This window comes from Rissa tridactyla, chromosome 8, assembly GCF_028500815.1.
Source record: "Rissa tridactyla isolate bRisTri1 chromosome 8, bRisTri1.patW.cur.20221130, whole genome shotgun sequence".
NCBI lineage: Eukaryota > Metazoa > Chordata > Aves > Charadriiformes > Laridae > Rissa > Rissa tridactyla.
The window spans coordinates 52656814-52672725 of record NC_071473.1 but is presented as its reverse complement, the minus strand read 5'-3'; the positions used below and the strand labels follow the sequence as shown (position 1 = coordinate 52672725).

Genomic DNA, 15912 nt, shown 5'->3' with positions numbered 1-15912 from the left:
GTTCAGAGCCAAGTAATTTTATCACCAAAATCACTAAAATGAAAAGGAAAATGAGCCAAGTCTTAATGCTCTCTCAAAGCTGATTAAGGCTTAATAGTGACTCCCATTATATGTATTTCCTGGAGGTTTTGCCCTGCCTTGCTGAATGGTCTGTCCTCGTCAGACAGGGGAGGATGGGAGAGGCATCCACATCCTCTTCCCTGCCTCCTCCCATTAGGGATTACTCACACTTAACTCTGCTCTGGTGCAGGCGCTTTCTTTAGTAAATTAAAACTGCTACGTAGTCTTTCTAAAATCAGTAGTGAGTCCTGTTGCAGAGGTCACGAGCATTTTGTGTGTTAAGTCAGTGAGTCTGGTCTCTGTTGAAAGGTTGCTGAGACTCATTTATCTGCAATAACTTAAACCAGCTTATACGTTAGCAGAGATAATTAATCTTAATTAAATGCTGTTATACCAAGTAAATTCAGTTACGTAAACGAAGCATTTGTGACAGGCCTGTTAATAAATACTCAGAATCTAAAAATGCCATTAAATCCTACTCTTTATTTATTGAAGTTAGTTGCGATACGTGTTTTTCAGGAATAAAATGCACAAACAAACTGATGTTTAGTGGAAATGCTGCTAGTATCCTAAACTGCAAAAAAGTGTTAATAATGGATTCAAATTGCAATGTAAAAATTTTCCAGCCTGCTGTGGGTGACCCTGCTTTGGCAGGGGTTGGACTGGATGATCTCTGAAGGTCCCTTCCAAACCCCGTCATTCTGGGATTCTGTGACTGGAGGCTGGAGGTCCACTGTGGTCCCCACAGCGTCAGTCCATGGGCTGAGCCTTGCTCCGCGATGGCTGTGCCACTGCTGGGGCTCGTTGCTGGCAGCAGGGCTGCTCAGGTGTACGGAGACATTGGGATTGTCTGTGCCCAAAGGTGACGCGGACTTGTGTGGTTTGTTGGGTGAGGCTTTGCTCCTCGTGAATGTGGCAGTAATTTCTTCACCTGGGCACGTGCATAAACCACTTCAGCTGTCCTCTTGTGCTGCTCCTGAGCTAAACAGCATAGACAGCTCTGCGCAACGCCAGCTCTGGCATCTTTGTGTGTCTCCTGGTTAATCTGGAGACACTGGATAAATTGTCCACTGATAATTTAGACGTGACTGTGCCAGGTATTTTCCACTCAGAAGAGCATGCACGTTTGTGGTTACCGCGATTCAGCTTGCACAGTTCAGAGCCACCATGGTTTGCCTGAGAGGACCCCAAGGGTCTGGAGGGATCCATCTCTGCTGATCTGATGTAGTGTTTCCACCAAAAGTGGGAAGCCTGTGATTTTTCTGCAGTCTCTGGTCAAACTGTTTGGCTTTTTCATTTCTTTAATAATGGAGCTTTGAGGTTTTTGTTGTCTCAGTCTCTGCGCTCTCAGTTTTGGTGCAATTTATCAGAGGGTAGCTCTTGCAGATCAGTCTCAGCACTTCTGTGTCGAAGTCTTTGTGTTCTTCAAATACTCTCTTGGTGAAATTACATGATTCTTAGTCATCAAAGAAGATACTGTCTTTTTTCTTACCCATCCTCGGAGGCATAACTCGTGTCTTTCAGGGTTTGGTAAGAAATTGCTTTAGTATTCCCAGATAACTAATTAATCTCTGATTAATATTAATATTTATATACCCAAATGGCTTCTTATGTTAGCAACCAGTTATAATAGCAAATAACCTAGCAATATTTGTACATAAAACATCTCACAGGTTTTGTGACTGGCTGTTACTTGTTACATGTAGGATCCCTCTTTAGGGGATTTACAAATATTTCCTTTCATTAGAGGCTTTTTCCATTTCAAACATTGTGATATTACATGAATTTGACACACACTGCAGATCATTGGGCTTGTCTGTAGAAGGAATCCAGAACTTAATACTAAATATTCTGAGATCTTAAAAATGGAGGCTCCAGACTATTTCTAAAACAATTTTTGCTTTAACAGAGAATGCTTACAGAAATTTTTGAGGCACATTTACAGTTTGAAATGAAGGACTTTTATGAGCTATTCGCTATAGTAATTACGTCTTTCAAAACACCATGCAAAAGAAGTACTAAGAGCTAGAGCAAAGCAGGAGATAGGGAACTGCATTCCAGAGCCAGTACGCGTATATGTGGAGGTAATGACTGCACTTTATGGCTGGGGTGGTGTCATCCTTGTTGAAGGCTGGTAGCTGTCTGTGTTTGATGAAAAGCAGAGATTGCCTAGGAATCTTCTTGGTTCGTTTGCATATTTCCATGTATTATAAATGCAGCCAAAAAATTAAACGCAGGAGTTCTCTGTGCTCAGCAGTCATCAGGCTTATGAAATTAGGGGTATGGGTTTTCTGAAATGCAGTAATGGCAGTAGACGAATATGTGATTCTTAGAATTTGGATCCAGTGGATGACCGTTTTTGGAGTAAGGTGAAAGAAAATGTAGTTTATGCAAGTAAAACATGTTTTTTAATTACTTGAGCATTGTCAGTGGTTAATATTGCACTGCTCATGTTTCAAAACCTCTTAGAATGACTGTGGCCTGTGGTTCACACTTAAAAATAAATCTGATGCCTCTTTTTAGCAAATATATTTCTTTAAAGCATTACCTTCTTTAACTTGCCTGAAAATTTTTTTTTTTTTTTGGTGTGTTACATTTCCCGAGTTCTCAGATTTATGCTGAATCCTTCCTACGGTACATCAGATTTGACTCCTGTTGCAGTTCCCTGAGATACCAGTATCCCTTTAAGGGTGACGGATTTTGCCACAGCAAGAACAGGCCATCTGCATTCCTGAATGCTCAACAAGGGAAGTGACTATTTGCCCTGGAGACTTAGCAATAGCTGAGAGAAGGCTGGGGCTCAGCTTTGAAATGTTAATCTGCTTCTTCCCTCCTTCCAAGATTTTGCCCAGGGAGGCAGTGGGTGGGAAGTTGGTATTAATTTAGAATTCGAAGCTTTGGCACAACCTGTTACAGTTTTAGCACATTATAAATTGTTAAATATTTAAGGAGGCACTGAAGTTAGGATGGAACTTTGTCCTACTTTCAAAATTGGCAAGAAATATCACCCTGATTTTGAAGAAGCACTTAGCCACCAAGTAAAAATAGTCAGGATCCTCCCTGCGATGAGGAGCTCTGCAAGGTTAATTTTTCAAGGTTCCTTATCATGTCCTTGCAGGGAATTTCACTCCCACACAGGAGGCAGGAGGTATAACCTTTTAGTCTTTGCCATTGTCATTTTGACAGGGCCCCAAATTGTGCTGTGGTCCTCGCAGAGACTGGGTCTCTGCCCTTGGGAGTTATGCATCTCATTTTAGATAAAAGGAAAATTGCTCTTGGATTGGGCCACGAGCAACTTGGGTTCAAATCCATGTTCTGCCAGATGCATCCTGCCAAGCCATCACGTCATAGCCATTTAAAATGCTGTTGTGGCTCCCCGTGAGAATAAGCGTCTTGGGAGGGCAGAGGTGAGGGAGGGAGAAGGAAATGTGAGGGACACGGTGCTTTCTGTGGCTGTGCCGACAGATGCTAGCTGGAAAAGTCTGCCAAATCATAGCTGGGATCAGTGCGTTGCTTAGAGCGTGTCCCACAAGGCTACTCATGATGGTCAGTACAACACGTGTGAGTTAGGCAGCAACAAACATCTGCAACAGAACCTAGAAATATCCCCTCTGCCCAGCTGTTCATGTAGGGAAAGGACAGGTTAAAGTCTTTCAGGCAAAAATCTGAATGCCTGTGGACATCAGGGCACGCAGCAGTGATCTACACAGGACTTCTGTGCTTCAGTCAGTATCCGTGAGATGGAGTTAATAATTCGTCCCTTTTTCTGCCCTAGTTGCTGCTGTGATCCCTACTGAGCTTCTGTAGAGTGCCCAGGAGAGCAGACCTTTGGTCTTTAGGTACTAGCGTAGGTGTAATTGGTTCAGTAAGGCAGCAAACTGGAGGGGGAGGCTGTTCAGGTAAGGGCATGTAATAATGGCTAATTAAATGGCATGCTAATTAAATACTTATCCTTTGGTCATTTTTTGAGCATGATGGAAAAGTGCATCCGTGGCTAGTATCCCCATTGCCTCTGTCAGTGAGGCAGCCCTGCTGCCGCTTGGATCTCCCTGCCCTGCACGCTTCTGCTGGCTGCGCTCCCTCTGGGCACAGCAGTGGCTGCCTTCCTTGTGCAGGACCGGCATCTCCTCTCGGCAAGCCCCTGGTCGCTGGGATGCATGGGGAGTCCTGCTTGTTGGAGGGCTCTGCTCTGTGCACGAGGGAGCTGGTTGCAGTCCTCTGTGCTTGACAGGGCAGGTCTAATACAAATCTGCCCTTTGCATTTCATTTTTAGCTTCCTTGGTGGGGTGGAATAAGCCATGAGCGTTGCAGCATGGTGCCCCAGGTGTAGCTTTCCACCCACGTTAGCGTTTTGCTCCTGGAGCCCTTGGGTGCGATGCTTGGGTAAAGTAACTAGGGGTTTGTGTTACCTTCCTTGGAGTTGTGCCATGTCCCATCCCCTCATGATCCCACCCCCGTCACCAGATTTGTGCAGATGCTTCTTCTGTAAGTGATGACGATGATACAGGTAGGTGCTCAAAAGAAGGACATAAATAGGATGGAGACATGTTTCGGCTAGTGGTGCACTAAAACTACAGCAAAATACAATGTTTGCTGTCTGGAGAAGGACAAAGTCGATAGGAAACGAAATTTTATTTTCAAGCTTTTAAGGGGATATAACAGTGAAGAATAACACAGCCTTGAAGAAGAAAGCTTGACTGTCCCTCTTGCAGGAGAGTTGTAAACCTTTGAAATAGGGTTTTGTAATGCAACTGCTGAGAGCCGTAACCACAACAATGCGGATGCACCTATAGAATGTGTGTGTTAAACAGCTCATATAAGCCAAAACAATCCGGCTGGTGTCTTAGTTAAACTGACAGAGCATGTGGCTATGGCTGGGTTAAGGTCATATATATGTAGAATGCTTATTTGCAAACGATGTGTTTGATTCGGGGTAATTGGGCTGTGTAAGTGTGGAAAAAAAAGAGAGTCCCGTTTGATTTCTTCTGTACTTTCAGTGTATCAGTACGTTGTGCTTGGTGTTTACATCAGCAGGGAGCAGGTTATGCCCGTCTTACTCATACCCAGCAGCTCCTTTCTCCCCAGGTAGTCTTATCCATTTTAATAGCACCAGAATCGCCCTTGCCCTGAGTGAGGTGGCAGTGTCTGATCCTGGGATAAAGACTGAGTGAAAACTGTGTTAAGGACTTGTCTGAAAGGTTGTCCAAAATTTGATCCGTAATTACAGCTCGCACAAAATCAAAGAGTATTTCTTAAAAGAGCAGCAATTGCGATTCTGGGAGCAGGCTTTCCTTTGCATATTTTTAGTGTGTCTTTGCCATTAATTTAGACTATTCCATAGTCCTGGTTGGGAAGATGGTCAGAGCCCCTGTACAGCTTTGGTTTCTGGAGGGCCTTAATAAACTCTTCTTGGAAGAAACGGACACCCTGTCAATTATTTCTTACAGTAACGCTCCAGTATTTCCCCATTAGGCTTATTAACTGGTTGGTAGGTGGACTGCACGTTTGCAAATACTTGATTGAAATTTTCACTGTGCCTTTGGAAGTGATGAAGAAAAACCGGCTGGATTTTGTGGAGGAGGCACCTACTGCTGCTTCGTAGGAGCTATCGGGAGGAATCGAAAAGGCCCTTCCTGGAATTGGGATGATGATGGCATTGAAGATGGCTGTCTGCAGCCTGCCAGCAAGCTGGGCTGTGGGAGAGGACAGCTTGGTAGCTCCTCCGCTGTTCCCCCATTTCTGCAGCAGCAGATTTCAAAACCTTTTAATGTGCAGCTGAAAGTGGGATTTGCTATTCTGGTGGTAATCTGGAGATCAGCTGTACATCAGAGGGGTGCACAAGGATCAGGGGGAAACTTCTGTAAACTAAGCAAATATCACAGTCCTTCTAGGCCAGGGGAACGGGCTGTTGGGTGCTTCCTTATTTTTCCTGGTGCCACAAGATGAGCTGGGCCTGGAGACTTGGAAGTGAGATGGTAGAGCAGGTTCTGCTCCTTGGTCAGCGGTGGGGCTGTGATGATGAGGTTGGACAACCTGGTCTTTATCTGAACTTGTCCAGCTCCTTCGGTGCGTGCATTTGATCCGATGGGTTCGTACGATGATTTCAGGTGACTTTGGCCAGGTTGTAGATAACATGGGAATAGCCGTTGTATGCAGTGTCTGTTCTTGGGCTCATCCACTACTTCAGAGGGATGCGGGATGGAGGAAAGGTTAAGGCATCAGCAGTGAGAGCCATGAGAGGAGCTGCCGTGGTTCAGTTCAGACACTGGCATGCCATTTGGGTTCATTTTCCTTTTGGTGTGTTTGTTCATCCTTATTTCCTCCTCCTCTTTCATCACTTCTTCCCCCACAAATATCTAAAGCTTAAAATAATGTGCTTGCCTTTTATCTGCCAATAGTCTTGACACGAAGTAGTTCTTCTTCATAACCATGAATTTATGTTTGGCCTGTTTACTCAGGTGCTAGACAGTATTTCTGGCTGCACAGATGGTGAGTCTAATACAGGCTTCTGGGTTTGACTTTTATGTTTGTTTACATCTTCATGGTACAATAGTTATCCGAAGCGACAAACTGGAAAATTGTGAAGTGCAACCTTGGGCCTAATCCTGAGGTGTACGAAGGACTTGGAAAGCCCGGGAGCTGGTGTTGGACAGCCCCGTAAGCACTGCCTGCCTTTCCGGATTAAAACTACCTATTTTCTTAACTAGGTAGCCAGTTCCTTCACCTGTTGTCCAATGCTTTTGTTGGACAAATAACATTTGAGATGTAGAATGCCAGGAATGGGGAAACACGGTGCATTTCAGGCGGTGTCAGTCTCTGCCCTGTGTCTGCTCAGTCCTGCGTGTCCCCTTCATCGCTGTGTTAATATGGAGTTTTTTTTCCTTGTCTGTTGTAATTTTCTAATGTTTATCAGGATGAAGGGATTAGAAATAGCGGAGGGAATGAGGAAAAGGTTCCTCTTTGTTAGCCCGGGGAGATGCAGAGGTAAATGAGTTCACGTGGACTGAAGCCCAACACTTGCGTGGTCAGCTCCATTTTGGTGAGCAAACACACTGGAAGGTGCCAGCTCTGGAGCTGCCAGTGTGGAAGGGAGCTCAGCAGGAGGGGGAAAAGTAAGTCTTAAAATGTTAGGGCTTAAAAATAGGGTCAGTTAAGCAGCTTTAAGTCACCCTCCAAGGCTGCCTTAACCCTCTGGCCTTCTTCCAGCGGTGGTGCTCTCGGTGGCCGGCGCAGAGCTGCATGGCTGCCTGGATGGGGCAAGGACTGGCCACGAGACGACCAGAGAGAGGGCCTTTTCCCAGCACCTCTGCTACCCAATACCTCCGTGGCTTTTTCCCAGTGATTTTGTTATTTTTTATCTTCATTTGCAAGGAATCTCCATTTCTGGGTTCTTGCTTTTCTTTGGGTTTGAGGTTTATCAGTGGAAAGGATTATCTGCAGGCAAAGTAGCAATAGTAGTAGAAAAAACTTGCACTCTTAGCAATTCCTCAATAATAATCTGTCACACTTTGCTGCTGTACGTTTTGGCAGTTATCTGGTGCCAAATGGAGCTGGTCTATCTGTATGCAAGAAACAGATAGTGTGAGGTGATGACATGTTGACTGTGATGTGGGAAAGAGCAATGACAAGTTTTGCTCCTTGTGAGTTTTGCAGTGATGAAAACAGTTAAAAGATCCGGTTTGTATTTTCAAAAGTTCTCCAAATCGCATACTTTAAATTCATTTCAAGAGTTCGGGATTAGAAGGGGAAAAAAGGTTATGGGGTCAGAGTTAAATGGATGATGATGCATTTCTTTATGCAGAAAATAATTTTCACCTTTTACCTAAATTGCAGAACTAAATACTGAGTTTCTAGACATCGTATCTTTTTGATGGATCAGATTCTTATCTGGCCTAAAGTCATCTGGTTCAACTCACCTGACTTCAGTGGAGTCACGCCATTTTTCTGCTGAAGGATTTGCCTTCTGTATTTTAAGAAAATTGCAGCATTCATTGAAGTTGGCCGTGGTAGGAGAGATTCTTTCAGTACCTTCTGTGTTAGCCAAATCTTTTTCCTTGAATGAAAAGTTGATTCATTTCAGAACTTTTTGGCAACAGAAATTTCAAAACTGGAATATGAGGTTGGTGTAGCAATTTTTTTGAGAAGCACATTTAAAACTTAAGCAGTAATTGTTCTTTTGAAAGTCATCTCCAACAGAAGACAAGCTACAGGATAGTTCCCTGTCCCACAGAAATCTTCTGGATGCCAGGAAAGAGGAAGTAGCAGAGAAAAATTGCTGAATTTTGATGTGTTTTTGTGATTCATATTAAACCACTCAGCCTTGCTGGGATATGCCAGGGAATTCTAGGAAATCTGTCAGTTGCTGCAGAGACAGGTTCCTCAAAACTTGTTTTTAGTGTTTCATTTTCTTAATGTCTATGTTTATGTACAGCCTCATAGCATAATGATCTCACATCGGAATATATATATATGCATTTATACAATATACATATGTAAAAATACACGGTTATGCAATGTATGTATCTAGCTTCTGCAATTTTTTTTTTTTTTTACACATATCTAAAAAAAGCTCACTTCATTATGGTGAGATCAGTACTGCCAGTGAAATCTCCTGATTTCCTGCTCATGCGTTTATTCAGTCATTCCTTGTGCTTCGGGTGCAAGCTTTGTGCCCATTTTATTTAGAGCCGAGTCCCTTCCCGGCATGGGCAGAGTCATCGTGGCACTAAAGGTCCTAATATCAGGGAGAAGAGGTGGTTAAACTTGCACCTGTAGTAGACAAATGTTGTGTTTTGCGTTCCCCAGAGAAGTGGTTTAATTCAAAATAATGTTAGTCTTCAGTGTTCTGTGGCTTCCTGAGTTCCTGGTAAATCAGCCCTTGCTCTGGATTCCCGTCTGGGGGCCGTGCCTGGGGGTGCCGAGGGTTCTTGCATCTTGGATCAGGGTGAAGGCTCCCATTGTGATCAGAGCATTGTAAAAACAAATACAGTCGTACACACGGAAAACAAAGTGCAAAATTTTCTTATGATGCAAACTGATGAATTTCCTGATGAAAATCCTGTTTTTAAATTTGTACTTTTTTTAGATGGTGATGGTATGCATCATAGAAATATCAGATAAAAGATAAGACGTGAAAAATAGCTTTGTGATGTGTATTAGCTAACATTAACACTACTAGGGTTAATTTTTGTCTGATGTTACATCAAGTTTCCTCAACAAGGCAGAAGAGCTGGTTTAAAAAGAAAGTAGAATATGTGCGTGTGACTTTTCTTTTTTCTTTCGCCTTGCTTGAAGACCCTTCCATCGCTTGTCTTTTCCCAGGTACCGCTTACAGAAGCCGTGGAGCCGGTTGATTTGGAGGAATACCTTGTTACACACCCAATTGCACTGGAGTCTGGACCCTTGCGAGACTTGCTTGAGTTTCCTCCCGATGACATCGAGGTTGTGTACACCCCCCGAGAATGTCGAACGCTTGTGTCGGCCGTGCCTGAGGAGAGGTAGGAGGTGACAGGGTGGCACCTCGCTCAAGGGAATGAATTGTTCTGCATTTGAGCACCTCCAAGGCTGAAGCCTGGAATTTTTCTCTGTAAATGCCTGAAAGAGAAAATACAAACCGAAGTGGAAGTATGGATATTTAAGAGGTCATTATCACTTCTGTGATTTTGAAGGTGTTTGTTTTTATTCTCTTAACAGTGAGATGGACCCTCATGTGAGGGACTGTGTAAGAAGTTACACGGAAGACTGGGCGATTGTGAACAGAAAGTGAGTTCCCCCGTGGTATTTGTCAGCTTGATTTCATATTTAAAGTTTTGCAGGATGGCTAGCTGGTATGAGGAGGCTCACAAATTATTGTCCTGGCTACTGATTCCATGTGCCCTGACTTTTAGTTGCCCAGCTCAGCTGAACTGATGCTTTGTGTTTAGATGAAATGATGCTTTGTGTTTTGAAAATTAGATCTGAGACGTCAAAACCCTGAGGGGCATTTTTGAAAATCTAGGCCATTTTAGTCAGCAGTTGCTCGTCTGGGGTGGTAAAGAAATTAGGGAATGCAAACAAGTAAGATTACTTTCAGCATTCGTTTCTTTCTTTGTTCCGTATCTTTTTAGCTCTTTTTAGAGAGAAGTTGCACTAATTTTGTAACAAAGTGAGATGTATGTGCAGTCACAACCACCTAGTAGATAAGGTGCCCTCTGCAGCTTGCATTTGTTCCCAGAGAGACTTTGAGAAAGTACGTAATTTAAACAAACAATTGTTAATATGTGAACTATCACAACATTTACCTAATGAGTTAGCAGTTTAGAGAATGTGTGTGCGTTTTATTAATTTATGCAAATTAGCAGGAAGGCTTCTGAGTAGCTTTACTTGGAACACACACGCTCTTGGATGATTGAAAGTCTGATGTCTTCAAGAGCTGCTGTCAAGGAGTAAGTGATCCGTGTGATGTGCATCACCTACAAACGACTTGACTACAGCTACAGCTCTGCCCTTGTGGCAGTTGCTACAATTCACTGGTTTAATGTTGTCCTGAGAACCACTTCAGGGGATGCTGAAGATATGCTCTGCAGTGCACAGATGACCTAATAAAAATGTGTTTTGTAATCGCCTACCAAAAAAAAACCCACCCAGAAAGAAACCCGAGAGAGAGAGAAGCTTTATTAACTCCCAGCCTTCGTGGGCAGAGTCTAGAAGGTGCAGCAGGGTTGGACAATGTGACCCACCCAGCCAGCACACCTCCTGGTTTCTCAGCGACTTTCGCTGGTATCTGGAATACCTGGCTGTGATTCCTGCGCTGAGGAGGTTTAGTTGGAGGCAGTAGAGCTTTCTGTCCTGTGCAGATCAGCTGCAGGTTCCGTTCTGGGTCAGGGAAGGCATGAAGCTAAAGACATCAGAGTTGCCTGAGTGGGTTGAAGGTGTGCTGAGTGATCGTTGCACTACAGCCAAGGGTTGTCTTGCCCCTTCAAAGGAGGAGAAGCACGTCCATAAACAGTCATAGCAGTTTTCACTTGGATAAAATCATGGCACTGGACTGGGTAGAAGCAGGAGCAGGAGAAGAACCTGAAAGCATGGCTGAGAAGGACTGAATTGTTTTTCAAGGATTCTAACAGGTTTCTCTTAATCCATCCTATTGGATGGTTACGGGTGCTTTGCCTAGCTCTGGGGGCACAAAATCTCTCTCTTCTAGGTTTAGAAGAACATGACTTCTTATGTGGTATCCTTCTCTCGCCCTCACTCCAGAGGAAACAATCTTTATGTCAGTCTCTGTCTACAGATCTTTGTAACCAAAGTGCTTTTTGGGGCAGGCAAATCTATCCATTCAGTGATTACTTTAATGGTATTGGAAAAGGTAAATAAGTTTTCTTCAGTGGCCTGAAAAAAACCAATAGCATAATCTAATTTCAACCTTATGGAATAATTTCTGTATGCTAGAGTGATGGCAGCAATGATCACAAGCACCGCTGAAGTCAGGTCTGATTTAGAATGAATTCACGCTTGTTGGTGGAGCTGTGATTGAGATGCAGACATCCAGGTGAGGATTATCCAGATCGTATTGTTCAGCTCTCAAGAATTATAACCTAGTGAGGAAAATGCTTTCCTCCTCCTCCTCCTCGCTTTCATTATTCACTCCTAGCACGTCCATGGTTTTCACGTGCCTGTGCATCCTCCTGTGGTAACTTTAGTAACGGGGCAGGATAAGAACAATTAATTCTAGATGTGACCCCAGCACTACTTCGGGAACTGACTTAGAGCGCGTATTGTAAGGAGACTGTGGCTCTGGCCATATGTGTGTGTAAATATAGACACAGTGCCATTTGGTATCCAAAAATTTGTTAGTCAAAGAGATCTGATCTTGTCAGCAACAGCAGACAGACTGTTTACTAGCAAGCGCTCTTACACCATGGAAGGCTCTGAAGGACACGATTCTGCTTGTAAAGATGCTCTAGGAAGATGCTCGTTTTAGTTGGGGTCGGAAAGCCATGTGTTTTCCAGAGGCGCTCAGGACTTCTGCGCTTCATGCAGTCCCACCTGAAGTTGGTGTTTTGGTTTTAAAGGTATTAGCACTGTCTGCTCCATGTCAGTGCTTGCTCCAGCAGAACTGCTGGCCTTCCATCCCCATGTTCTTGGCCTGCTTTAAGCTTGGCATCACAATCGCGTGTTTTATGATGACCTTAATTGGCCATTGATAATACTTCTTTTGACATCACCCAGGGTTGTTTTATAGTCGAACAGAGTCACATTGTAGTACTGGAATACTGGTTGATGGATTATTACCCAGCTACAGTGCAGGATGACTGGAAATACTGTTTGCAGAGAGCAGTTTATGCTTTGAGATGACCCACACTGATAATATGGGGTTTGTTCTGCAATTCTCCTCCTGGGTTTGGGGTCAACAAGGATGCTAAGAATGCATTGTGAAATACTTTGTTTTCAGATATCACAAGCTGGGAACTGGATTTAATCCCAACACCTTAGACAAACAGAAGGAGAGGCAAAAGGGGCTCCCCAAACAGATCTTTGAGTCTGACGAAGCTCCAGATGGCAACAGTTACCAGGATGAACAAGTAATGTGCCTTTAAAACCTTGCTACATAAAACCTAATTTATAGCCGCGTTTTAAAAGTGCAGTCGCTTTCCCATTATAAGTTGCTTTTAATTTGTTGAATCTCAGGATGACCTTAAACGACGTTCAATGTCGATTGACGATACTCCCCGGGGCAGCTGGGCATGCAGTATTTTTGATCTGAAGAACTCCCTTCCAGATGCCCTTCTCCCAAACCTACTGGACCGAACCCCGAATGAAGAGATTGACCACCACAATGAAGATCAGAGGAAGTCCAGTAGGCATAAGGAGCTTTTTGCACTACATCCAGCACCAGATGAGGTATTTTTATATACATGTGGGTGAGACTAAAAAAGTGAAGGATATAGGGAATGTGAAAATTGTCAGTCTGCCACAGATTTAAAGGGGTTAAGATCACCCGTGTTTAATATCCATGAGAACCTTAGCTATCTTGCGGGTCACGTGTTTTTTAGCATATTGTCTTGCCATAGATATTACTTTCTGGAGATTGGATTTCCTTTATAGTTATGCAATCCCCCATAATGTAGAAACATTAAAGGGATTTAATTTAGCATATTTATAGCTGCTGCTGAATGCAACATGCTGGTAAGCTTCGGATTAAATTGATGCTAGTATCTTAGAAGAAAAAAGTGATACATATGTTTGGTTCATAATGGTATTAGTGGTTTGTACAAGTGTCGTGTCTCTAAATTGCTGTTCCTGTGACGAATTTCAGGAGGAGCCTATAGAACGACTTAGCGTCCCTGAAGTACCCAAAGAACACTTTGGCCAAAGACTCCTGGTGAAGTGTTTGTCCCTGAAGTAAGTATCCCTCCAACAGACAGCTGCATTACTGAAATGGAGAATTTAAATCTGCTCTTGTATCCACGTGCATCTGGAATAACTCTGCCGCTTGTTGAAGGGATGTAACATTGTTTGGTTGGTCATAGGCTTAAAGGTTAGTTCTATAAACGTTAAGTTACACAGTACTGTGTGTCAGACAGTTTTATCTTCAAGACTTTCTTTAGTGGTGTGATACAGAAAGCGTTCGCCTTCTTTGGCTTTTCTCTGTGTTGCTTTTCAGCCAGTCTGTAGCTATACCTGTTCTGTGTTACTAGCACACACACTTCACCACGCTCGTTCAGGGCTCTGAAGTTGGCCAGTCATTGGTGTTCAGCTCTGTAACAAGGATGTTTAAGTGGGCAAAAAAAAAAAAGATTAAAAATGCTTAAGCTTTAAAACCTAAGACAGCCAAAGCTTTGCCAAAGTTTAGGCTCAACAACCTTGACTGTGTCCCTTTAAGAGTGAAGACTTTATATACTTAGCAAGCGTTAACTGGAGGAATAGAAACCTGTTAAACAAGTTTAATGAAGTGGAGCTCCTGAATATAGGGTTACCTGCAGCTGGTTCATTGCCTATAACTCTTCTCTAATAATACAAGGTAAAATTTTACTGTTATTCCCTTGGAGAAATAAAGTACAAAACTGATTTTCCACACTGCTGTATTCATCTTCTGTGTCCTCAGTTAGGTCAACCCTTCTTATTAGAGAGCTCCAGTTAGACTACATTGTGGCTCATAACTGAGATATATGTGTGGGACATATCTCCTGCTCGTAGAGTACTCCAGGACCTAATATAGCCATAGAGATGAACTGATTTTGCAGCCTTTTATGAACTGGAACAACATAATATGCAGTAGCAGTGGAGCTTCCTCTCCAAAGGATGGTCTCTTTAGCATAAATAAGTTAGATGCTGGAAATTAATGCTTTCTGCTATTAAAGCATCTCTTGCTGGCTGTAAATTTATAGCAAATCTGCTATAAACCTGCTTGTTTGTGTACCAAAGTAATCTCCGTAATAGCGAGCATCCAAGATCATGCTATCTTATACGTGGTCAAAAAGAAGTGTGTGGTCTCTTTCCCAGGGAGAAGGCTAAGATGACCTAAGCAGGTTCATTTTCAGGTTAATCTCACCTTTGTTGCAAAACTAGAGAAAATTCCTGTTTGGTGATGCGGTCCTGTATGTTGTTCTCCCTGTTGGCAGGAAGAGTTCCAGGCTGAAAAGCTGAGAGCTCTGTGCGAGGAGCGGTTGTGTGGGGGTGTCCCACCGTGGATCGGGCATTGATTTCATGGGGAGGCTGTGCAGACAGGAGGATGGCAAGTCAGGCCCTGCTCACTATGGTGTAGGGGCAGGTTTTGAATGTTCTTTACTTTCTTTAACTTCCCAGGTGATTTAACAGTAAGTTCAGCTCTATGTGGTAGGTTGGTGTTTTCACTGGAAGTGTTTCAGTTAGTGTAAATACTTGATAACAGTTACTCTGAAAAACTGACACCTTTCTGAGAGCGTTTTTGAGATATTGGTATTTTCTGACAAAAGTTAAATGTTGAAAATTGCCAAAATGGCTGTCCCCGACTCTGGAGGGGAAGGAGCTTTCTGGTCAGTAATGCTGAGAGGAAACCATGAGGTTGGCCATTTAGCCCCATGAACAGCTCGGCGTAGTAAATTAGCGCATAGGAAAACTTCTCAAGGTAATTAGAGGAGCTCAGTGGTCCAGCTGTCCCAATTAATAATTCCTCTCCCTTTAAGGAAGCTATTAGGCTGCTTTGCTTAGCTTTCAAACAACACTTGAAGAGGATAAAAACATTTGTAGAAGTATGCTTTATGCCCTGTGGCCCTAATCCCAACCGTTCTGTTGGGTCAATGAGTTGAAATGGCTTTTAGAAGGTGCAGGGAGCGCCAGTGCGTGTCCTGGTGGAAACGAGCAGAGGCGACGCAGAGGAAGTGGGACAGGAGAGGAATGGGGGGAAAATTGGAGAGCAAGATCCCTTTTCAGCAGGAGGACACCCTTAGGTTGGCTCGGCTGTTCCTGACGTCTTGGTTTATCGGTGGTCAGCCATGGCCCAGGAAGGATCTGGGGAGAGGGTAGCTCTTTCTTTCTGACAAAATGCAAGTCAACTGATGTTATGTGTTTCTTCCTTTTAAGGTTTGAGATAGAAATTGAGCCCATTTTTGCAAGTTTGGCTTTGTATGATGTTAAAGAAAAGAAAAAGGTAGGTTTTTAATTACTTGAGTAATGACATTTCCACTGAAGCATTACAAACCTGTATTTAAAAAAAAAAAAGGAGGAATTAATTCTGGAAGCAAACCTTTATGAACACAGTGACATACTGGTGGTTGGAAGAACGATGAAGGCATTTCACAAACCATCTTGTGTGTTCTTTTTCTGCTTAGTAACACAGTTGAAGTATAACCACTTTTCTAAAAATATTATCTAATATGGGAGTGCCTAAAATCA

At 43.2% G+C, this 15912-nt stretch overlaps 1 protein-coding gene across 17 annotated transcripts in view; it reads left to right on the top strand.

Moving 5' to 3' along the window:
- Positions 1-15912, top strand: part of DOCK7 (dedicator of cytokinesis 7) — a 117509-nt gene that overhangs the window by 24747 nt on the left and 76850 nt on the right. For all 17 annotated transcript variants that reach the window (XM_054212727.1, XM_054212737.1, XM_054212736.1 and 14 more), the window contains 6 exons: positions 9382-9557; positions 9754-9822; positions 12491-12620; positions 12727-12939; positions 13355-13440; positions 15601-15667. In XM_054212727.1, coding sequence (XP_054068702.1) covers positions 9382-9557; positions 9754-9822; positions 12491-12620; positions 12727-12939; positions 13355-13440; positions 15601-15667 — 741 coding nt within the window. The remainder of the gene's footprint in view (positions 1-9381; positions 9558-9753; positions 9823-12490; positions 12621-12726; positions 12940-13354; positions 13441-15600; positions 15668-15912) is intronic.